Source organism: Bos indicus, chromosome 24 (genome assembly GCF_029378745.1).
Source record: "Bos indicus isolate NIAB-ARS_2022 breed Sahiwal x Tharparkar chromosome 24, NIAB-ARS_B.indTharparkar_mat_pri_1.0, whole genome shotgun sequence".
Lineage (NCBI taxonomy): Eukaryota > Metazoa > Chordata > Mammalia > Artiodactyla > Bovidae > Bos > Bos indicus.
The window spans coordinates 62,171,014-62,195,107 of NC_091783.1; the positions used below are offsets into that span (position 1 = coordinate 62,171,014).

General features: G+C 45.9%; 1 protein-coding gene across 2 annotated transcripts; it reads left to right on the forward strand.

Moving 5' to 3' along the window:
- Positions 1–7,212: 7,212 nt before the first annotated feature.
- Positions 7,213–20,830, forward strand: SERPINB13 (serpin family B member 13). Of its 2 annotated transcripts, none has more exons than XM_019987027.2 (7): positions 7,213–7,751; positions 9,051–9,232; positions 12,798–12,926; positions 13,352–13,469; positions 14,991–15,133; positions 15,571–15,726; positions 18,759–20,830. In XM_019987027.2, the coding sequence occupies exons 2-7, from the start codon at positions 9,068–9,070 to the stop codon at positions 19,137–19,139; spliced, it is 1,092 nt and encodes a 363-aa protein (XP_019842586.2). In that variant the 5' UTR covers positions 7,213–7,751; positions 9,051–9,067; the 3' UTR covers positions 19,140–20,830. The 2 variants fall into 2 exon arrangements, with proteins under 2 accessions (XP_019842586.2, XP_070635263.1); XM_070779162.1 differs by lacking the exon at positions 7,213–7,751 and adding an exon at positions 8,814–8,876.
- The last annotated feature ends 3,264 nt before the right edge of the window (positions 20,831–24,094 follow it).

The following is a 24,094-nucleotide window of genomic DNA, read 5'->3' on the forward strand; positions in this document are numbered from 1 at the left end:
CAGTTATTTGGGAATAACACATCTTGTGCCAGCAATAATTCTTTTCCCAGCTTTCCACCCTAAGTACATATAAAGACATACCAAAAAAGATGAAAACTCACAGTAATTCTAAAATCTAAGAATGATGGCCAGTGGATCATCAGAATAAGGAAGACACCTCTGCTGATTGTGCCAGCAATAATTCTTTTCCCAGCTTTCCACCCTAAGTACATATAAAGACATACCAAAAAAGATGAAAACTCTCAGTAATTCTAAAATCTAAGAATGATGGCCAGTGGATCATCAGAATAAGGAAGACACCTCTGCTGATCGCACGTCGATGTGGCCGGGTGGAAAGGCACAGCTGAGAGGGGACCTGGGGGCGGCCTGTGTGCCAGGGCCTGTGTGCCAGCCTGCCTCATTTTCTCCCCCCATGCCATCCCCTGAGTTCAGAAATACAAGACAGCGCCAGTCTAAACCAGGCACCCATCTCTCTACTTCATATTTGTTGCTGTCTCCCAGCCGGAGTCTGTGTGGGATGGACGTGTACACACTGCTGTGTTGAAAATGGATCACTGACAAGGACCTATTGCAGAGCGCAGGAGCTCTGCTCAGTGTCACGTGGCAGCCTGGATGGGAGGGGAGTTGGGGGAGAAGGGATACTCTTATATGTATGGCTGGGTCCCTTTGCTTTTCACAACACTGTTAATCTGCTATACCCCAATACAAAAGAAAAAGTTAAAACAAATCTGTTTTCTTTCTGAAACCACTGAAGACTGGATGAAGCTCCCCGAGTCTGACTCAGAGGAAGGCGAGGGCAGGAGCGTGCTCTCCCGTCCAGGCAGTGTAGTCATTCCAAGTGAAGTCCTTCTGGGGGAACAAAACCAGAAGAGCCCTGGTGGAGATGTTCCTGGATTTGTATGGTACCTCTCTGCTTTGCGTGTCAGAGTCAGGCCATCTGAGGAAACAGAACCACAGAACCACAGTAGATGGAACCCCTGAGACCTGGGGAATTAAGCTCAAAATTAGAAGCCCTCTGACTCTCTTTTCTACTCTCAAACCAGCATGAGCGACCCTTCAGTATGTCAGCCGGAGGCAGTGAGGGCCCGGTGGTTGGTGGGCTGCGGTGGGGGCCAGAGAGCCAGCCAGGGCTGGCGAGTCGGGAGTGGGATCAGCACTTCTGGTCCAAGGTCTCCTCCGTCCACAACGCTGCAGGCCGACACATGAGACAACATCGTCAAAAATGTACTCACTCACGTCTACTCTCGATGTTCTGGCAAGAGAATCACGAGCACAGTAACTAACAGCATCCCTGGCGCTCCCTGCTTCACAGGTTCTGTCTGTTTCATCTTAGTGCAACTCAAGTTCTCTTTGACTGCATACATTTTTCTTACAGATTTCTGCCTGAAGTTGCTCTTCAGTTTCCCCTTAAACTGGGGTGAGCCAGAACTTCTAGTGCTTCATCCCCGATGGCTGTTTACTTCTTTTGCACGTGTGGCTTTTAATAAAACCACCATGTCCTTAATCTGTGCTGCAGGTCCTATAAGTGGTGACAGGGAGAGGAAGCTGAGCGGTTGCCTCCGTGGGTTTCTTTGCTCCCAGGTTGAATGCCAGCTTCAAACTTGTTCTTTCTTCACATTGCTAACATTGTATTCTTGCTTTTCCGAATCTACTGTCTTATTCTTTTCTGCTTAATACAAGCTCCACAAAATTTATCCCCATATTTGCACACCTCTTATCAGTATATTCTCCATATTTAACATCTGATTTAAAAACTCTCTTATTCTAATGCACAATTTTGCTTATAAGTAATGATATCCACATTAGTGCATCAAAGAATGTTTTAACTACAAATGGCAAAAAGGATTTAAGAAGCAACCAAATGCATGACAGTGAGGCTGATGGAAATCCACGCAGGTTTTGTCAATTCACATAGGTTCTGAATAAACCAGCCCACGTCCAAGGCTGAATACACGGGGAAAACCTGCAGGGTCATAGGAAAAAGTAGTGCCAGATACGGATGGGCCACATCAAGCTATGAGGCTTCAGGAAATTCCTATGACAAGAGCCAGAAGAGGGGTGTAGACAACTTGGGCCTGAAGAGTCAGATTTAAGGAGGCATCACCTTTATGGAATTGGAGCTGAAGTCAGCTGTGATAAGATGTGAAAGAATGGAATGAAATGTAAGAAGACTACTAGGGAGCTAAAAATATAATGTGTGTGTTAGTTGCTCAGTTGTGTTTGACTCTTTGCGACCCCACGGACTATAGCCTGCCAGGCTCCTCTGTCCATGCGATTTCCCAGGTAAGAATACTGGAGTGGGTTGCCATTTCCTTCTCCAGGGAATCTTCCCGACCCAGGGATCAAACCCGTGTCTCCTGCAATTAGAAGCCCACACACTGAAACTACAGAGTAGCTTCCGCTGGCCAAAACCAGACGAGCCAAAAAACTAGACATGGCTAAAAAGCCCATGAACAGCAGTGAAGACCCAGCACAGTCAAAAATAAACAAATAAATCTTAAAAGAATTGTTGCTGTTGTTCAGTTGCTAAGCCATGTCTGACTCTTGGTGACTTCATGGACTACAGCTCCCCAGGCTCCCCTGTCCTTCGCCATCTCCTGGAACTTGCTCAAACTCATGTCCATGGAGTCGGTGATGCCATCCAACCATCTCATCCTCTGTCGCCCCTTTCTCCTCCCGCCCTCAGTCTTTCCAGCATCAGGGTCTTTTCTAATACCAGGCTCCTGTCCACTGAATTCTCCAGGCAGGAATATTGGAGTGGGTTGCCATGCCCTCCTCTGTTCTGGCCTACCCTTTGCCAAAACCACATTTAAGTATTTAATGACAAGTCTTGCCCTCCAATAGAACAGGCCTTACATTCTTCTCCTTCAAGAGCACTTGGGCTATTCTTGGTGCTCTGCTATTCCATATAAATTTAGAATCGGCTGGTTAATATTTTGAAAAATGAAACCTCTTGGGATTTTGATTGAAATTATAATAATCAATTTGAGAGAATTGAAATTTTTACAGTATCGAGTCTTCCAAACCACAAAATATTTCCCACCATTTGCTTAAATCTTCTTAATATTTTTATATTATGTTTGATATTTTTCTATTTACAGGTTTGCACATTTTTCAGTTTTAATAAATATGAGATGCTTCCTGATAATCTTTTAAATTGTACATTTAAGAAATTTTCAATTTCTAACTGTATGTTGCTAGTATATTAAAATATTTGATTTTTTAAATATTGACCTCACAGTCAGCAATTTGCTAAACTCACTTTTCAATTCTTATAATGTATGTGTGGGTTCCTCTGTAAATGATTATTCTGTTTTTTCATTTTGAGTCTTGAGACTTTAATGATTTGATCTATCAATTGTTTGTGGTTAAAGTTTCTTTACTTCAGTTTTTAAAATTAATTTTTATGGAGTTGATTCACAATTTTGTGTTAGTTTGTGCTGTACAGCAAAGTGCATCACTTGCACACACACACATATCCACTCTTTTTAGACTCATTTCCCACATAGGTCATTACAGAGTATGGAGTAGACTTCTCTGTGCTGTACAGTAGGTCCTTACTAGATTGTGTGCATATATATATGTGTGTCGTGTTCTTGTTCAATTGCTAAGTCAAGTTCTACTCTTTGGGACCCCCATGGACTGCAGCAGGCTAGGTTCCTCTGTCTCTCACCGTCTCCAGGAGGAGTCTGCTCTATTTCATGTCCATTGAGTTGGTGATTTTTTAATATATTAATAATAATGTACATATGTCAGTCCCAACCTGCCAATTTATCCTTCCTCCACACCTCTTTCCTTCCTTGGAGACCATAAGTTTGTTTTCTACATCTGTGACTCTTTTTCTGTTTTGTAAAAAAGTTAATTTGTACTTTTTTTTTTAAGATTTCACATATAAGTGGTATCGTATGATTTGGTTCAGTTTTGAACGGAAGCAGTGATAGCAGACACACTTGTTTTTTGTTTGATCACAAATAGTATACTGTTTTTTCCTCTCTCTCCATTTCTTTCTGTGTATTGACTCCATTGAAGAACATGTAGTATGAGTGTGATTCCTACTCAATGTGTGAAGACTCCAACGTTCGAGCCATTAATGTGCCAGTTCTGAGAAGTCCCCGGAGGATTCTTCACAGACTTTGATAAACTGATACAGAGTTTATCTAAAGGAGACTATATATAAGATTTGCCAAGGAATTTGGGGGAAGCAAAAAAGAGTGAAAGGGCTTGGCTAGATAATTAAAACAGGCTTGCCTCAGGTGAGCTGTCCTATGGGTAGAACCAAAGACAGAGAGGCTTATTCAGGTCCTCTGGGGGGTGGAGGTGAGGGGAGTGGTCCTCAGAGAGAACCAGGGCAGGGTAAGGGGCAAGTTAACCACCCTGAGGTCTCCAGTGGAGGCCGGCTTCTGTGACCCTCTGGGGGCTCTGGAGGACACGCTGCACTAGAAAACTGGCCTCATTCTGACACAAGGGACCCATCTGTCCTTTTTACCCTTCTGCAGGTGAGTCACACCTGAGGTGTGGCTTGGCTGGGGGCAGGCTGCTGCCTAGCTTCCCGGGCAGGTAGCTTCCAGTGAGCTGGAAGTCATTTGACTGACAAAAGAGTGACTATGAACTATTAGGCAAAACAGCAGCTCGGCAGCAGGAGCAGTGGGGGAAGCAATCTGATTGGGACCCCAGGAGCATCCATGCCTTTTAATGAAGAATGAGGATCTTATAGGCAGTATCAGTAACAGACATGTGGAAGTTGTGCCAAAACTTGAGGGGCGGTGGGGAAACCATTAGTGCCCTGGTTTGGGGCTTAATTCCTTCCTCTCCTCACTCCTAAGCATAGAAAGCATTCTCCTATTTTCTAATCATCCACCTATTTCCTACCTTTAGGATCATTTTGATACAGGAAGGAAGAAACTGACAGAAAAATGGGATTGGGGCAGGGTCTAACGATTGGAGGTTGTGATGACATTGACAATTAGGTTTAGAGAAAACAATAATGAGATCTCTAGCCAAAGAGAGGAGGGCTTCCCTGGTGGATCAGTGGTAAAGAATCCACCTGCAAAAGGAATCTGCAGGAGACTCGGGTTTGATCCCTGGGTCCGAAGATCCTCTGGAGGAAGTCATGTCAACCCACTCTAGTATTTTTGCCGGGATAATCCCATGGATTATCATGGGATCACAGAGTCGGACACAACTGATGGTACTGAGCATGTGTACACACAACCCAAGGGAGGAATTGCAGAGTTCAGCAGTTTATAGCAGGAACAGTTCCTGCTGATGGTAGCATCCAAAGCGTGACCCTGTGCATGAGCTACAAGCCAGAGGGAAGGTGAGGGTCACTGACACACACGTGAAGACACAGAGAGGGGTGGTGGCAGGCAGGGGGACAGGAAGACATGTGACAAGGACCAAGGGGGCTTCTGGAGGGGGAAAGGATGCCACAGCAAGATGGGGGCCATCTCTAAAGGACACCCTGAAGGTGTCACTCTGAAGGTGACTGAAGGAAGAAAGGCTTGGGAGAAGCAGAAGTAAGCAGAGAGGCAAGGAATGGGGACCTCACCTCCTGACTGCAAGATGAGAGTGGTTGTCCCCAGGCGAAGACTTTGTGGTCTGTGGTGGTCTTCAGGGTAAAGCCAGGTTTTCCTGTAAAAATCAGGTGGTAGAAAAAATGCTTTAGGAGAAAGCAGGGGGCTTATGGAGATAAGTGGGAACTAGAACCGAGAGTCCAGGGTCACAGAGAAAGGGATTAGGAGATATCAACTGATGGACATATTAAAACATAGAGCACTATGGCCAGCTCAAATATTTTTTGCTATTTTATTTATTAAAATAAAAATAATCATTTTATTTTATTTTTTAGTGTTTTTTTTTTAATTTGTTTGCATTGAGCAAATTGTGAACATTGAGATTGGTACGTACATTATCCACGGTCTTAGCAGCTGCTTCACTAAGCTGCTTCTTTAGACAGTCAGGTGAGAGGGAAGAGCTGAGATGGACTTCTAGGATTTGCTGCTTGGCAACGGCGACGAATCCTCACACACTTTACCAATGAGAATCATCTAAAGAGCCAACAGAGCCAGTAGGAATACCCTAGGGGTGGCAGGAAAGGCTGGAATTTGGAGGTGTAATTTCCGAATGCGTTTTAAAAAACAATGTTGTTTTCCTGAAATCAGTGAGCTTGTTGGATGTTCATGAATTATTGGCACTTGGGTTTTCTTTGGAGGGAATGATGCTGAAGCTGAAACTCCAGTACTATGGCCACCTCATGCAAAGAGCTGACTCATTGGAAAAGACTCTGATGCTGGGAGGGATTGGGGGCAGGAGGAGAAGGGGACGACAGAGGATGAGATGGCTGGATGGCATCACTGACTCGATGGACGTGAGTCTGAGTGAACTCCTGGAGTTGGTGATGGACAGGAGGCCTGGCGTGCTGCAATTCATGGGGTCGCAAAGAGTCGGACACGACTGAGCGACTGAACTGATCTGAACTGATTCCAGTGTCTGGTGGGCTAGTGGTAAAGAATCTGCCAGCCAATGCAGGAAACGCAGGAGACTTGGATTCGATCCCTAGATCTCGAAGACCCCTGGAAAAGGAAATGGCAGCCCCGTCCAGTATCCTTGCCTGGGAAATCCCGGACAGAGGAGCCTGGCAGGCTACAGTCTATGGGGTTGCAGAAGAGTTGGACACGATTCAGTGACTCAGACAATAACAACCCGGGTCTGGTACACAGTGAACTCTCGACAAACGTTCGGTAAGTGAATTAAAATGAGACGTTTCATAATGAATGGGCAGAATCCTTGAGAACGGGAGTGGTGTGTGTGTGTTGCCTCTCCAGTTTTCCTCAGTACCTTTTCTCTTTCTTTTCTAGGAAGTTAGCTTTCATACTTTACTTCTTCCTTTGCATTTGGTAACCCCAAGTCACGCAACTGAGAAGTTAACTTTATTGCGGGGTCTGGTCTTGTCAGGACAGCGCTCTGTACGTCTGACATTAGGAAGTATGCTCTCAGATGTTCACCCAGCCTGTAAACCAGCGCTTCCCGACCTTGGCTGCACACCAGGATCACCTGAGGTGATAAAAATTCTGACGCCTGTTCCTGCCTTAACAATGCTGACTCAGTTGTCTGGTGGTGGGGGGCGGGGGGCGGCGGGGTCACTTGGCCACAGATTTTCTTTTTAAGTTTCCCAGGGGATTTTGCTGTGCATCCAGGGTGAAAACCAGTGGACTGAATGGTTCTTTTCAGAGGGTCCCCCATAGTATCAGGGAGGGAGGCCCCCTTATCACTGTCTGCTCCCACCCCCAGCATGGGGCGTAATTCATTTCTCTTGGTCATTCCAGTCCCTTTCGTCCCGGGGTGAATTCCTGCTTTTAGTCTTGTTTTGTCATCTGGTTAATTTAGATCTCTTTATGCTTGGGCCCCTAAAAGAATGTCTGAGAGACTTTGGAGAAGTGAGAATTGAAGCTCTATTCCTCTGTGTCGAGGTGTGTATTACTCACCACACAGCTGCTGACAACTTCAAGTGCAGAACTTCGCGATCATGAAGGAAAGAAACAGAAAATTCAATCCTCAGTTTTGTTGTAACCCTTGCATGCTAATTTTATTAGGGAAATAGCCATTGAGAAACCAAAGCTTGTTTCACGGGAAATGCGAGCCATGATGACTAGGGAGAGGCAGAGAGACCTATAAATTAAAGACTTCACCTGCTCATTTAGCACATGCTTCCTGGTTCCTTGCCCTGTCACCTCTGTCTTTCCAGAAACCAGGTAAGTTCCTTCTGCACCAACATGAGATTTCTGTGTTATGAGAGCCCCCATGTTTGTTAGTTTGAAAGAAGTACTTTTCTTGTACTAATCCCAAGTACCTAACTCGCCTTGGGGTGGTTTTGTTTAATTCAGTGTTTACTCAGCTGTGACAACGTTCTCTTGTCTGTAAGTTAATTCATTTTATTTCTGAGTGAACCTGCAAGAAATCCTTGCAAGGAAACATGGGGTTGACATGGAAGTTTAAACAGCAGATATAAGATGCCTTTGCAGGGATGGGCCCTTGAGAGCAAAAATCCCTCAGAGTAGGCTTTTGATTGGCTTTAATCTCATTTTTGTTTTAAGATTTTTCTTTATTAACTAGTTGTAATTTGGCTGGTGAAAGTGAAAGCTTTAGTCACTCAGTCGTGTCTGACTCTTTTCGACCCTACAGACTGTAGCCGGCTAGGCTCCTCTGTCCATGGAATTCTTCAGAAAAGAATACTGGACCGGGTAGCCATTTCCTTCACCAGGGGATCTTCCCAATCCAGGGATCGAACCCGGGTCTTCTGTATTGCAGGCAGATTTAGCTGGTGAAGAAGAAAATACAAAGCATGTTCTAGTTATTTTTGGTAAATGTTAATTGCTCTTTAACTTTTGTGAGATAAGCAAAAATAATATGAACTCACTGCATAAGCTTGAAACAATATAGAAAGCTATATAAAAAAAGCTCTTTTGCCCCCAGTTAATAATCCATGACCAGAGACGCGTCACTGCCCTTTAAGGAGCATTTAGCCTGGGGTCAGGTTTGCATGCAGCTAGGGACTGGGGTTTAGGAGCTCTCGTGTATCTGGTCACTTTGTGCTGGATTTGAAGCAACTGAGAAATCAGCGTCAGAGAAGGCCACTTTGCTTTTGTTGAGGCTGGATCTGAGAACTCTGCTCGGACTCGAGGCCAACCCTTCCTACAGAACAAGCCCCTGGCCTTGTTCTCGGCAGTGGGACACGCCCGACATGGGAGGGCCAGGCTGGGCCAGCCCAGGAGGGGCGGCCAGCAGGCAGGTGCTGGTGTGGGCAGTTCCGACAGAAGGAGAGAGAGCAGAGCCTCTAGGGGATTCAGCCTGCTCCCTGGGACCCAGGAACCCAGAGTGTGCGGTGACACCCTGTGATTCATGTCCCGTCAAGAGCAGGGCTGGGAAGTGACCTTTCGCTGCGAGGGTGAAACTCCCTACGTCCTGGCTCAGTGCCCGAAGAGAAGCGGGAGAGGGTGCCCCGACACGAAGCCCTGTGGCTAAGTGCCGGGTTCTGGTTGCTGTTGTTCCAGGTCCTGCTGGAATCATCATGGACTCACTGGTCCCAGCAAGCACTTCGTTTGGGTTGGATCTTTTCAAAGACCTGAGTAAAACAGATGAAGGCAACGTCTTGTTTTCCCCTGCGGGCATCTCAACCACGATTGGAATGCTGCCCCCCATGATCCGAGGAGCCACCGCCACCCAGGAGCAGGAGGTAGCGTGGGTTTTCCTTGCTTTCCAGCCACAGGCTTGTCTCTAGGGCAACACTCTGGCATTACCTTGAAAACCTGCCTCCCTTGATCTGGGGCCAGGAAAAGACAGCATCTGACTGGGGCGATTTCAGGCCTATCAGCGAAGTTCTTTCTCCTCTTCCAATACCATCATGCCTTCTGCTCCCAAATGCTTGAGATTCTTTTGGGTAAGTGTCTTTGTCCAAAGCAATTCAGTTCAGTTCAGTCACTCAGTCGTGTCCAACTCTTTGCAACCCCATGAACTGCGGCACGCCAGGCTTCCCTGTCCATCACCAACTCCTGGAGCTTACTCAAACTCACATCCATCAAGTCAGTGATGCCATCCAACCATCCCATCCTCTGTCATCCCCTTCTCCTCTTGCCTTCAATCTTTCCCAGCATCAGGGTCTTTTCCAATGAGTCAGTTCTTTGCATCAGGTGACTAAAGTATTGGAGTTTCAGCCTCAGCATCAGTCCTTCCAATGAATATTCGGGACTGATTTCTTTTAGGATGGACTGGTTGGATCTCCTTGCAGTCCAAGGGACTCTCAAGAGTCTTCTCCAACATCACAGTTCAAAAGCATCAATTCTTCGGCGCTCAGCTTTCTTTATAGTCCAACTCTCACATCCATACATGACTTCTAGAAAAACCATAGCTGTGACTAGACAGACCTTTGTTGGCAAAGTAGTGTCTCTGTTATTTAATATGCTGTCTAGGTTTATCATAGCTTGCTCCTTTTCTTCCAAGGATCAAGCGTCTTTTAATTTCATGGCTGCAGTTGCCATCTGCAGTAATTTTGGAGCCCCCCAAAATAAAGCCAGCCACTGTTTCCTCATCTATTTGCCATGAAGTGGGAAAGCCATTAAGCTCATAATTATAGGTAGAGCAAGGAGGACAGAGCTCCTGGGGGAAACGACATGGTGTGAATGCCACGTCAAGGAGGGATGAATGAAGGGACTAACCAGCAGGGGTGAGATGAGCGCACAGCCCAGAACTTCTCAGGGTTTTGCAGGGACAGCCCTGTTCCTTGTGGACGAAGGAGGCCTGTTTAACAGTCATCCATTTTACCCGCACTGGGTCCCTGTGAGCTTTTCTCTGCTCTCACCACGGCCATAGTACTTTTTTTTTCTTCCTAGGTGCCTTTCTCTGAAAAAGACACAGAAAGCTCAAGAATCAAAGCTGAAGAAAAAGAGGTGGGGAGACATGGGCTTCCCTGGTGGCTCACTGGTAAAGAACCCACCTGCCAATGCAGGAGACGTGGGTTCGATCTCTGGGTTGGGAAGATCCCCTGGAGAAGGAACTGGCAACCCGCTCCAGTATTCTTGCCTGGAGAATCCCATGGACGGAGGAGCCTGGTGGCTACAGTCTGTGGGGTCGCAAAAGAGTGATTCAGCGACTAAACACCAAACAGCAGGACGCGTCCTGGAGCGTCCAGTGACGCCTTGGCAGATGTGGCTTCCCTGGGGAAATGGGTAGAAAGGTGTGATACTTATTGTTAAGCAATAATAACAATGGCAGCCAAATAATGTGGCTTATAGAGTACCATACAATAATAAACCGCAGTGTTAAGAGGAGGCCTCAGCTTTAATGCTCACTAACCACTAGGGTACATATCCATAAAGGCAAATAGACTGAAGAGTCCCTGTAGCAGAGGGAACGTGTTTTGGAGTTAGCAGCTGTGTGTGCTAAGTCACTTCAGTCGTGTCCGGCTCTTTGTGCCCCTGTGGACTGTAGCCTACCAGGCTCCTCTGTCCATGGAATTTTCCAGGCAAGAATACTGGAGTGGGTTGCCATTTCCTTCTCCAGAGGATCTTCCCGACCCAGGGATCTAACCCGTGTCTCCTACGTCTCCTGCATTGGCAGGGGAGTTCTTTACTATTAGTGCCACCTGGGGAGCCCATTTTGGAGTTAGAGTTCAAATCCTGGCTTCGTCACTTAACAGCTGTGCCAGTCTGTGCAAGTTGTTCATCTTTAAGCCTCTGTAAAGTGTCTAGTAGAGCAACCAGAACACCCTGGTGACTCACCCCATGGGCGCTGTGGTAGTAGTGGGTGATAATATTACTACAGACTTCCCTGGTGGCTCAGATGGTAAAGAATCTGCCTGCAATGCAGGAGACCCAGGATTGATCTCTGGATCAAGAAGATCCCCTGGAGAAGGGACTGGCAACCCACTTCAGTATTCCTGCCTGGAGAATTCCATGGACAGAGGAGCCTGGCGGGCTACAGTCCATGGGGTCACAGAATCAGACAGGACTGGGGGACTAACACTTTTATCACATTCTATTTTTATTTTAAGGAACTCTTCCTACTCTGATGATGTTTTACTCAAAAAAATATTAGGCCAGAACCAATGACTTCTTGAGATCTCTTCTGGCTCTAGGGTTACAGTATTCCTCACTCATGCGGCAGTCTGTGCACACGTGGCAGAATCCGTAGGGCAGGGCTGGCACTCAGAGGTGAACAGAGCTCCCTGGCAGGTCACGTCTGCCATGACCGCTATCACAGCCCTTTTCCCAGGCCCTCATTAAATTGTGGCTCAAGTCCCCCAACAGTATGAGCCATTCGGTCCACGATCCCGCGTGGCCAGGCTGTCTGCATGGCTCAGCTGCATATATGAGGAGTCAGGCTTCCTTGCGGAGTATGTACCACAGAGTTGGGTCCAACGGCCGCTCTGCTATCTCGTCAGTCTATCAGTGCTACAGCTGTTTTCAGGCACTTTCTCTCCCAAGCATAGTCCTGTGCAGAGTCTTTGTGCAAACTAGGAAAAGGTTCACCTTGGGTGACAGATGCCTACTCCTGGGTGAAAAGCTTTTAATCTTTCACCACTGAGTGTGATGTTATCTGTGGGCTTTTCACATATGGCATTCTGTCCATGGGATTCTCCAGGCAAGAATACTGCAGTGGATTGCCATGCCCTCCTCCAGGGAATCTTCCTGACCCAGGGATCGAACCGAGTCTCTTTTGTCTCTTGCACTGGCAGGCGTGTCCTTACCGCTGACCCACCGCCGAAGTGCAGTAATGACCTCACTGCTTTGCGGGGTTCTACTCAGGAGCGCCCCCTGGTGTTTGTTTGTAGTGCTGCAGACCAGGGTGTGTGTTGATGGCCTTTGTGCTCAGGGACCAACCTGGTGCCTGTTCCTCTTGACACTTAGATTCAGGCAAGACACAAACCAGTCCCTCAGGCAGCCTCTGAAAAGTCAGAGTGTTGGACACACATTCCACACGCTTCTCTCCTCAGGGAGTTGGGGTTGCGAGTTTTCCCCCAATCACACCATGAGGTGTGGCAGGGAGAAGCATGGCGGGGGGAACATCATGAATTGTCCTGGGTTCATGCTTCTCTGGGCTACAGGAATCTCTGAGCTGGTTCCTGGGTTTCTTGTATTGTTGTTAAGTTGGTGTTTCCAGTGGAGGAAGAATGGCATCCAGAACCTACACCAAGCTCATGGACGACCCCCAAGGCTGCCGTGTCTTCTTGGTGTGGGAAGGGTGGTGAATCTAGGTTTACTTTTGCCAAGATAACTCACTGAGTTTTTGTTTTGATTTTGAAGTTAGAGAAGACAGAAGAGATACATCACCAGCTCCAAAGGGTTTTGAGTGAGATAAGCAAACCCAATGATGATTATGAACTGAAAATAGCCAACCGACTGTTTGGAGAAAAGACATACCTCTTCCTTCAAGTGAGTTTTGCTGAGTTCACAACATCTGTGAGTGGTACTCAGGAATGGCCAAATGACTCTGTTAAGACTGGGATCTTTGAGGCAAGATGCCTAATTTGAGTGCCTGACTCAACCCACATCACTGGGGGTGTCCCTCCCATCTCTCCCTCTCACCCTCCACCCCACCTGCCTCTTGACCTGTTCTCCAGATACCCAGACCTTTTGGGAGCTTCTTTTTCATCTTGAAATCTGATTGTTGCCTTAACTGTATTGAACCTGCACAAAAATATGCATGGAAGTACTCAAAGTGATTCACCCAGGCCCTAAAAAGATCTCTTCTTACAATGTTAGTCATCTTCCTGTACAGATAAATTTGTTTAGAAATGATGGTAATGGATGAATTGAATTTTAAAGCTATTTCTATTCCTTCCCTGTTTCTCCTAAAGAAATACTTAGATTATGTTGAAAAACATTACCATGCTTCTCTGGAACCTGTTGATTTTGTAAATGCAGCAGATGAAAGTCGAAAGAAGATTAATTCCTGGGTTGAAAGCCAAACAAATGGTAGTGTATGGATGAATTGTTCATCATAAAAACACTTCTGAGTATCTGCTGTGAGTGAAGCCCTGTGCTGGACGCTGCATAGGGTATAAGGGTGTACAAGCTTTGGGAGGGGACCTGAGATGGGTATTTCAGCTTGGAGGGACTGGAGCCAAGGAGTGGGGGAATCCACTGCAGACAGTGGAATGGCCTCAGCAGATGTGGAGAGAGCCAAGGGAATTGGGCAGGGGACCACAGGAAGCCAACTTCGTGGAGACAAGTAGTGGAGAATTACTTGCGCATAGCTGGGGATCCCAGTGACTTTGGGGCTCCTGATACCTGGCTCATGTCTGTCGTGAGGTCACATTTGACTTTTACGTGAGCACCTTTCTTTCTGAGTCTGGGTCCATAAGTAAAAACGTCAGAGGGCTCCTTTCTCTCGGTCAGTGAGAAGCATCAGCCCACTAAAGACGCGCCTGGGCCGTCCGCGGCTGGGCTCCTGGCACGGAGGGCGGCAGCCTTGAGCCTCGTCCGCAGCAGGGACTCGACAAAGCCCCGCCTCCTCCGCCCCGCCTCACGCCCCGGTAGGAGCCAAACTCGCAGGAAATAGCAGAGAGCAATGTTAAGATTTTGCAGAGCAGTGCTGATACTTTAGTGTTAGTATTTCAGAATACATTAAAAAAAAAAAAAAGGGTTTATTTAAGGATTTGGCTGTGCCAGGTCTTAGTTTTGGCTTGTGGAATCTTCCGTGGAGGCACGCGAGGTCTTTAACTGCAGCATGCAAACTCTTAGGTGCGGTTTGTGGGATCGCGCTCCCTGACCAGGGAGAATACATTTAAAAAACAAAATTCCAGTTATCAGAGAGACAGCTGTCATTTCAGATTGCATTTTTTCTTCATACTCAGTTCAAAGGAAATGAAAATTTTAAAAGGGGGATAAAAGAGGATCTATCAAAGGGTTGGTTGAGGGCAGTATTCTTCAGAATTTCAGTGGGATGGGCTGAACCCAGAGATAAAACATCAGCTCCTTTGCAATAAAATAAGAGATCTCTAAACCTCACGTAGCTATAATGAGTGGGTTAAAAATAATAATAGCTAACTCCGAGTGCTTATTATGAGCTGGATAATATTCCAAGTGCTTCTCTACATAGGGAATCATTGATTCCTTTCAGCAGCTCTGTGAGGCAGGTTTTATTCCTGTTTTACAGGTGTGGAAACTGAGGCTCAGAGAGCTTAAGTAACTTACCCAGGACCCCTCAGCTGATGAGAGGCAAAGCTGGATGCCGGCAGTGGCAATCTGACTCCAGAGCCTGAGCTCTTAGCCCTCACACCTCAGTTTATCCTATGGGATAAATTGGAGATGGGCAAAGTGAGAACCTCCTATGATTTCTGCCAGCGAACTCTTTATTGGCTAAGCCTTCAGGCGCTGACCTGGCTGAGGTTTGAACGGTCGGTCAAGTCCGTGTTCATCGTATCTGACATGTGTAGATCTGACTTGTAATTTTGAAGATGGACCCATTTTGTTCTTGTGGCTGTTCATTTGCAGAAAAAATCAAGGACCTGCTTCCAGACGGCTCTTTAAGCAGCTCCATCAAGCTGGTGGTAGTGAATGTAATTTATTTTAAAGGGCAATGGGACAGGGAGTTTAAGAAAGAAAATACCAAGGAGGAGGAATTTTGGCTGAATAAGGTATGTTCTTTAATTAATTTATGTGATATGCTTACAGATAAAATGTAGAATCTGGAGTCATCTTTGAGCAAATGTACATGGTATGTGGCTTCCCAGGTGGCTCAGTGGTAAAGAATCTGCCTGCTAGTGTAGGAGACACAGGTTCGATCCCTGGGTCGGGAAGATCCCCTTGAGGAGGAAATGACAACCCATTCCAGTTTTCTTGCCTGAAAAATCCATTGGACAGAGGAGCCTGGCAGGCTACAGTCCAAAGGGTCACAAAGAGTCAGACACATCTGAGCCACTACACAGCAACAGTGATATATGTGTATATAAATAAAATGCTGATTCCCAGGCTCTGGTCTTTAGCATGGTCGTAGGTTGAGCAAATTATTCTGGGGAGTCCCCTTGGTGGCCTTCCGCCCCTTGACGCCTCGAGCTCTGCTGACTCGTTGCAGAGCACAAGCAAGTCTGTGCCGATGATGACACAGCGCCAGTCCTTTAGCTTCAAGACCCTGGAGGACGTGCCGGCCAAAATTCTGGGCCTTCCGTATCGAAGCCATGACCTCAGCATGTTCGTGCTGCTGCCCAATGACATCGACGGGCTGGAGAAGGTAAAGCCTTACCTCTTCCTCGTTCTGCCTTCATCTCCCGAGGCTCTCTGTCCCAGAGCTTGTTTCTGGGTGAGTCTGGAGTTAGGGCTCTGATCTGGAGCTGGTGAAATAGAAAATATTTCTGTCTCTGCAGCAGGTAAAGATGGGTATCTAAAGAGGAGCATTACATGGTGTCAGGTTTATTGAGAAGAACCAGTACTAAAATATTTGGGGATGAGATAACATGAACATTTGAGGTCATATAGGAGTTCTAAAGATAACCCACCATTCTCCAAAGTGGTTGATCTCTGTAGACCCTCTTCCCCAGGGAAGAAAGTCACCTATGCACGTGGACAGCAATTTTGAATTCTATTCACAGGCTATTGGACTTTCTGAGTTCCTTTTTTAGACATTTCATTTTTTAAAAGACTTTTTTAGGGCAATTTTATGTTTACAGCAAAACTTGGAGGCAGGTACAGAGATTTGCAATACACCTTGTGCCCCACATGCCACAGCCTCCCCATAATCGGCATCACTCACCAGTGTGTTTTTTTTAACCCCAAATAAACCTACCTCCACTCATAATAAAAGTCCATAGGACCCTTAATCATAAATCCCTTGATTTAGTCCTGCCCACTGGTTGCTCAGACAGTAAAGAATCTGCTGTAATGGGGGAGACCTGGGTTTGATTCCTGGGGTGGGACGGTCTGCTGGAAAAGGGAATGGCAACCTGCTCCAGGATTCTTGCCTGGAAAATCCCATGGACACAGGAGCCTGGCAAGCTATAGTCCATGGGGTCGAAAAAAGTCAAACACAACCGAGTGACTAACACTTAAACTGAAGCTGCTTTGTAGTTAAAACACTGATGTGGCGAGTAGCCTGTGCTTTGGAGAACAGGGAGGTTGTTTTAAGTCCCTGTTCTGTTTAGTGCCTTTCGACCCTTTGACGTTTCTTCATTTCTTGGAACCTCAATATTTTCTCATTTATAAAATGAGTTCCACAGTTCTTAATGTGTGTGTTGTAATGATTAGAATACACACACACACACGCACACACACATACATGTACATCCTGGACCAACTCTAAGGGACCTCCTAGAATGGATCTGAAAAATGAAGTCGCTCAGTCGTGTCCCCGTGGACAGTAGCCTACCAGGTTCCTCCATTTCCTTCTCCAGGAGATCTTCCAGACCCAGGGATTGAACATGGGTCTCCCGCATTGTAGGCAGATGCTTTACTGTCTGAGCCACTAGGGAAGTCCAGAATGGATCTAGGACATGAAGACTTGCCTAGAATGGTTCCAGTTCTTGGAAAGTGCTCGATAAATCGATGGATGCTGTATTATTAAGATACTAGAAGCTCTCCTGCTTCTGTGAAACGTGTTTAGCTGCTGCTAAGTCGCTTCAGTCGTGTCCGACTCTGTGCGACCCCATAGATGGCAGCCCACCAGGCTCCCTCGTCCCTGGGATTCTCCAGGCAAGAACACTGGAGTGGGTTGCCATTTCTTCTCCAATGCATGAAAGTGAAAAGTGAAAGTGAAGTCGCTCAGTCGTGTCCGACTCTTCGCGACCCCACGGACTGCGGCCCACCAGGCCCTCCGTCCCTGGGATCCTCCAGGCAGGAGCACTGGCGGGGGCACCATCGCCTTCTCCATTAGCAGCATTATATGTTGGCAAATATTTTGGGAAAGCAAAATGGCAGGACGAATGCAAGCTTTATGAGACTGACACACTACTTACTGTTCTAACAAGGCACTTATCTGCAAGCTTAAAAGTATTCATAATCTGACTCAAAAAGCCCAGTTGTGGGAATTACTGTAGGGAAATAATTCAAGAATAAAATTTACTTTCTGAGCCAAATCAGCAGCATCTTCCTTAAATCCCTGGTGGCTCAGACGGTAAAGAATCTGCCTGCAATACAGGAGACCCGGGTTCTATCCCTGGGTAGGAAAGATCCCCTGGAGAAGGGAATGGAAAGCCACTCCAGTATTGCTGTCTGGAGAATTCCATGGACAGAAGAGCTTGCAGGCTAGAGTCTACGGGATTGCAAAAAGCCAGACACTAGGATGCTCGGCTTGAAATTTATATAATAGTAATCATAATTTATTATTAATAGATGCTGCATCCACAGTATCTATCAGCATCCACTTGATACATATTTAGATGATTGTAAAATGAATGAGAGGATGAATGTTAGGTGGAATTTATCAGCTTGATGGAAATATCTATCAGTTTGAAGATACTTAGAGATATGCAGTGCTGTGAAATATATTTACTTTATAACAAGAAAAGTGGATATTCAATGTAATTGCAACTATATAAATATATATTATATTAATATAATATAAATTACATTCATTATAATTTTATAAATTAAGTTCATTATAATATAGTAATATATAAACTATATTATAATATTCATTATATAAGATAGTATATAAATTATATAATACATATGTAGACAAAGATTATGGAGAAGGCAATGGCACCCCACTCCAGTACTCTTGCCTGGAAAATCCCATGGATGGAGGAGCCTGGAAGGCTGCAGTCCATGGGGTCGCTGAGGGTTGGACACGACTGAGCGACTTCACTTTCACTTTTCACTTTCATGCATCGGGGAAGGAAATGGCAACCCACTCCAGTGTTCTTGCCTGGAGAATCCCAGGGACGGGGGAGCCTGGTGGGCTGCCGTCTATGGGGTTGCACAGAGTCGGACACGACTGAAGCGACTTAGCAGCAGCAGCAGACAAAGATTAAAGGGGAATAGTAAAAAATGAAATAATATATATTAAATTGATAGAATAAGAAATGACTTAAAAATTTATTTACATGCAATAGAGTTTTCATACATACACAGATAATTTAAATATAGAAATATAAGACAAGTAGCTGGTATATGTATATATATAAATAGCAGTTGAGTGAAATAAAATTTCTGGTTTCATTTGTTGCTAAAGCTAATATTAATAATTTCTGACTGACTGACATTAGTATTGCACTGTTTTGAATTTGCACTGATGATCAAGCCATTCTTCCCTCTTTTTCTCCTTACCAGATTATAGATAAAATAACTCCTGAGAAGTTAATAGAGTGGACCAGCGCGGGGCGTATGGAAGAGAGGGCCGTGGACTTGCACTTGCCCCGGTTCCGGGCGGCGGGCAGCTATGACCTGGAGGCCGCCTCCGCGGGGCTGTGCGCCGCTGGCCTCGCGGGGAGCCCCGTGGGCGCCGGGCTGCGCGCCCAGAGGCTGCTGCACAGGTCGGTGCTGGAGGTGACCGAGGCGGGCACGGAGGCTGCGGCCGCCACCGCTGTGGGCTTCGCCGTCACGCCGGCCCAGGACTGGGAACGTTTTCACTGCAATCACCCTTTCCTGTTCTTCATCAGGCACAACGAGTCCGACAGCGTCCTTTTCTTTGGCCGATTTTCTTCTCCTTAGTACAGTCCCTGTCTTGGCGGAAAGCGACCACCACCGCCGGTGCCGGGGTGTTCACAGGTTTATGGAAATAGCCCGCTCTTTAAAAAATTGTTTTACTTGAATTCCAGCCTTACCATCAAAATCAATGATTAATGATGGCAATACTGTTTTCTCTGAAACGGAAATGTTTTGTTTGTGACGTGCAGATATCAGGTCAAATCAAGGCTCCTTAATAACCTTCCACTGATTTCCTCTAGGAGATCAATGCTTTGTAGTTTCGTGCACTATGGAGAGAAACAGTCTCTTTGCTGAAGACCGTGGACTAGTGCTTTTGAGACTCCCACCAGTTCTAATATTTTGGTAGATTATAATACAGGAGTAAAAGAAAACAAACATTTATATTCAGTTCATGTGTTGCTTTTTTCTTTCTTAGCATATAGTGTGGCAAACTGAACCTAGGAAAGAGAATTGAGAAACACATTAGCAAAACATAAATTAAAACTCAAAAACTGAAACAAAACAAAACAATCTACCAGGCAGAGAGGATTCCCGTATTTTCATCCTCTGTTCTAATAGTAGATTATCCATGGTCAGTTACATGAACACTTTGATATTGTGAAATAAATGTGATCATAAAATCCACCCTTTTAAGCCTAGAACCTGACACATTTTGACAAATGTGCCGTGAAAACGCTACCACACCCGGAACACAGAGCGCTTCGTCATCCCCCAGGGTTCTCTGCTCTGCTTCTGAGTCAGCTGTCCCTGAACAAGCCCTGCCAGCCGGCGGCTGCCCTGCCTTCCGTCAGTCCAGGGTAGACCTGCCGTCTCTAGCTTCACACAAACTGATTCCGACCATGTCCTCTTTCATGCCTAGCTTCTGTGGCTCGGCACTGTGTTTTCAGATTCATGAGACTAGGTGGGATATCAGAAGTTGATTACTTTCTACTGACAAGCAGTGTTCCATCATCTGGATAAACCACATTTGTTTATCCATTTACTCATTGACGGGCATTTTTGTTGCTTCCAGTGTGTGGCAGCTATACGTAATAATTGTTGTCTAGTTGCTCAGTCGTGTCCAAATCTTTTGTGACCGCATGGACTGTAGCCCGCCAGACTCCGCTGTCCTTGAGATTCTCCAGACAAGAATACTGAAGTGGGTAGCATTTCCTCCTCCAGGGGATTGCCCCAACATGGAGGTTGAACTCACGTCTCCTGCATTGCAGGTGGGTTCTTTACCACCGAGTCACCAGGGAAGCCAGTGAATAATGTTACTATGCCCAGAAGTTTGTGTGAACATATGTTTTCACTTCTCTTTGAGTGGATAACTAGGAGCGAAATTACCGAGTCAGACGATAAATACATGTTTAATTGTATAGGAAACAGCCAGTATGTTCTCCAAAACGCCCATACCATTTTCTACTACAAGCAATGAGTGAGCATTGCAGGCGTCCTGAAGACACACCAGTGGGTGGTGTGGCCGGTCTTCTTCATTATAGCTGTTCTCGTGGATGTGAGGTGGTATCTCATTGTGGTTATGCATCTTCCTTTTGACTAATAATGTTGAGCATCTTTTCATGTGCATATTGACCCTGTGTATATATTCTTTTGTGAAATGTCTGTTCAAATCTTTTGCCCATTTTTATTAGATTGTTTGCTTTCTCATTATTGATGTGTAATTGCTTTTAATATATTCTAAATAAAAATTTTCTGTCAGATATATTTTTCTTAATGGTGTCTTGAAAAGCAGTTTTAAATTTTAATGGGATCCAATTCATTAATTTTTTCTTTTATAGTTTCTATTTTTCTGTCTTATTTGAGAAATCTTTGTCTATCTCAAGTCTGCTAAGACTTTCTCCTAGAACTTTTATGATATTAGCTTTTGCATTTAGATCTATGATCTATTTTTTTTTTTGTATACCCAATAGTCTTTGTTTTATTTATTTATTTATTTTAATTGGAGGCTACTTACTTTAAAATATTGTAGTGGTTTTGCCATACATTGAAATGAATCACCCATGGGTGTACATGTGTTCCCCATCCTGACCCTCGCTCTCACCTCCTTCCCCACCCCATCCCTCAGGGTCATCCCAGTGCACCAGCCCTGAGCACCCTGTCTCATGCAATGAACCTGGACTGGCGATCTGTTTCACATATGATAATATACATGTTTCAATGCTATTCTCTCAAATCATCCACGCACAGGTTTCATGCGTGGGGACAGTGGTCAAGATGGGGAGGGGGATGTCTGGTCTTTATATGGACGGGCACGGTTAAGCAGGTTTGCAGGGGCTGGGCGATTGCAAAGAGCAGGACAAGGGTGAGTGAGATAAAGTCCATTTCCCAGTATTGCAAGTCCCCACTTTCTGAGACTACGTGACCTACGTGATCCAGACTTTGCAAGGGGCAAGCTGAGTTACAGAGGCAGAAGGAGAAGGAGGTTATGTAAAATTTTAACTTTTCCTCTTCAGTGGCGCATTATTATTAATGTGGACATTCAGTCGTTCCAGCCACTTGTATTCTGAAAAGACTACATTCATCCTCAGGTGATTTAAGTGCCTTGGAATCCTTGTGACGCGTACACATGCTGGATCTGCTTCTAGACCCTCTTCTGGTCCCCTGATCTGTTTCCATCACATGTCACCACCTCTTTATCCCTGACAATAGCCCCCTCCTGCGGTCTAATCTGTCTAATAATAACGTAACCAATTAGGCTTTCATATGGCCAGTGTCGGCAGGCTGTGCCTTTTGCCATCCTTTCAGTTAACCTGTATGTGTTCCTAAGTGAGGTTTTTAAAAAAAGATTTATTTATTTTGTTTATTTTTGACTGCCCTGGGTTTGTGTTGCTGCACATGGGCTTTCTCTAGTTGCTGTTCTTGGGCTTCTCACGCGGTGGCTTCTCTGGCTGTGGAGCACAGACTTTCGGGGGCAGGGGCTCAGCAGCTGTGGCTCCCTAGCATGCGGGGTCTTCCTGGACCAGGGATTGAAACTGTGTCCTTTGCATTGGCAGGCAGATTCTTGACCACTGGACCACCAGGGAAGTCCTGATTTTTGTTTTAAGTAGACATCGTAGACTGGGATGTTGTGGTTATCCCATGGATGTAAAATGGACTCCCCATCAAAAAAAAAAAATAAAAAAGGTTGGATACTGAGATTAATGATTCCACACAAAAATGTTAATTCCTCGTGTAATGAAGTTTCTGGGGAGCCTGTGGCAGGGTTCCTGGCTACCGAGAGCCTGCAGGGCTTGACCATGATTAGGAGCTGGCCTGGGGAAGGGCTCCTGGGCATGGTCAGGCTTGCTTGGCTTGCACTTCCTGCAGATACCGGGGGAGGGAGCTCCAGGCCTTTCCTTGCCAGCTGGCTTAGTTTTTGTGTGTGTGTGTGTGTGTGTGTGTGTGTGTGTGTGTGTGTGTCTAGGGTGGGGGTGGTTAGAGGGAAACAAAAAGGGGTGGGACTAGAATGTTGTCAGGAGAAGGCAATGGTAACCCCACCCCAATCCTGCCTGGAGAACCCCGTGGACAGAAGAGCCTGGTGGGCCACAGTCCATGGAGTCGCAAAGAGTCGGACACGACTCAGTGACTAAACCACAGAATGTTGTCAATAGTCAATTATCAAAAATGAGTCACTCTTTATTACACCCTTTATTCTCGCTTTTAAATGTAGTCTGACAGTTTCTATCCTTTTGTGTGTGTTTGTGTATCAGTCGCTCAGTGCAGCCCTTTGTGACCCCATGGACGGAACACCGCCAGGCTCTTCTGTCTATGAAATTTTTCATGGAAGAATACTGGAGTGGGTTGCCATTTCCTACTCCAGAGGATCTTCCCAACTCAGGGCTTGAACCCGAGTCTCCTGCATTGCAGGCAGATTCTTTACTGTCTGAGTCAAACAAGTTTGCGTGCCCCATCAGAGAGAGCTCAAACAAACTGAAATGTCAGAGTTTGGAGCAGAGAAAGGTTTATTGAAGGACTAAGCAAGGAGACGCTAAGAGTTGGACACGACTGAGCGACTTTACTTTCACTTTTCACTTTCATGCATTGGAGAAGGAAATGGCAACCCACTCCAGTGTTCTTGCCTGGAGAATCCCAGGGACAGGGGAGCCTGGTGAGCTGCCGTCTATGGGGTTGCACAGAGTCGGACACGACTGAAGCGACTTAGCAGCAGCAGCAGCAGCAAGCAAGGAGAATGAATGGCGTGGGCTAAAAAAACAAAAAACAAAAAACTGAACTCCCCGGTGATTTGGAGGGAGAACTTTTTGTAAGCAAAATTTGGGGTGAGCGCTGCAGGGCCTGTGATTCTCTTCCAGTTGGTTGTTAGCAGGGTGGTGCTCTAGGAAAGTTTTGCTCAGCCAGAAGGAAGTTACCATCCCCCAGTTGGGAGGGGGGCGGGGCTTAGTTCCTGCAGAAAAGCTCAAGCGGGTTCTGTATGTATATCCCTTGAGGGGGAACCAGGATCCCATTTTAATGTTGCGCTATAGTTTCTTAATTGTTCCTTCTTTGTTTCTGCATTTCCTCCCTTGCCTGATCAGCAACTGTTTGAATCTGCCCTTTGTTACCCAAGGGCTTCCTCTCAGAGCTCAGTTGGTCAAAATTCTGCCTGCAATGGAGGAGACCCCAGTTCAATCCCTAGGTTGGGAAGATCCCCTGGAGAAGGGAAAGGCTACCCACTCCAGTGTTCTGGCCTGGAGAATTCCATGGACTGTATAGTCTGTGGGGTCACAAAGAGTCAGACACAACTGAGCGACTTTTACTTTGGTACTCAGGAAAACCTAGGAGACTAAAACCTTTTTCTTACAAATAACAAACTGGGACAAGAAAAGGATTTTGTGACCAGGAAGGTCCCACATGGTCCTACTTGTTTTCACTTCCAAGTTACGATTGCATGCTCAGTCACTCAGTCATGTCCAACTCTTTGTGACCCCACGGACTGTAGCCTGCCAGGCTCCTCTGTCCAGGCAAGAATACTGGAGTGGATT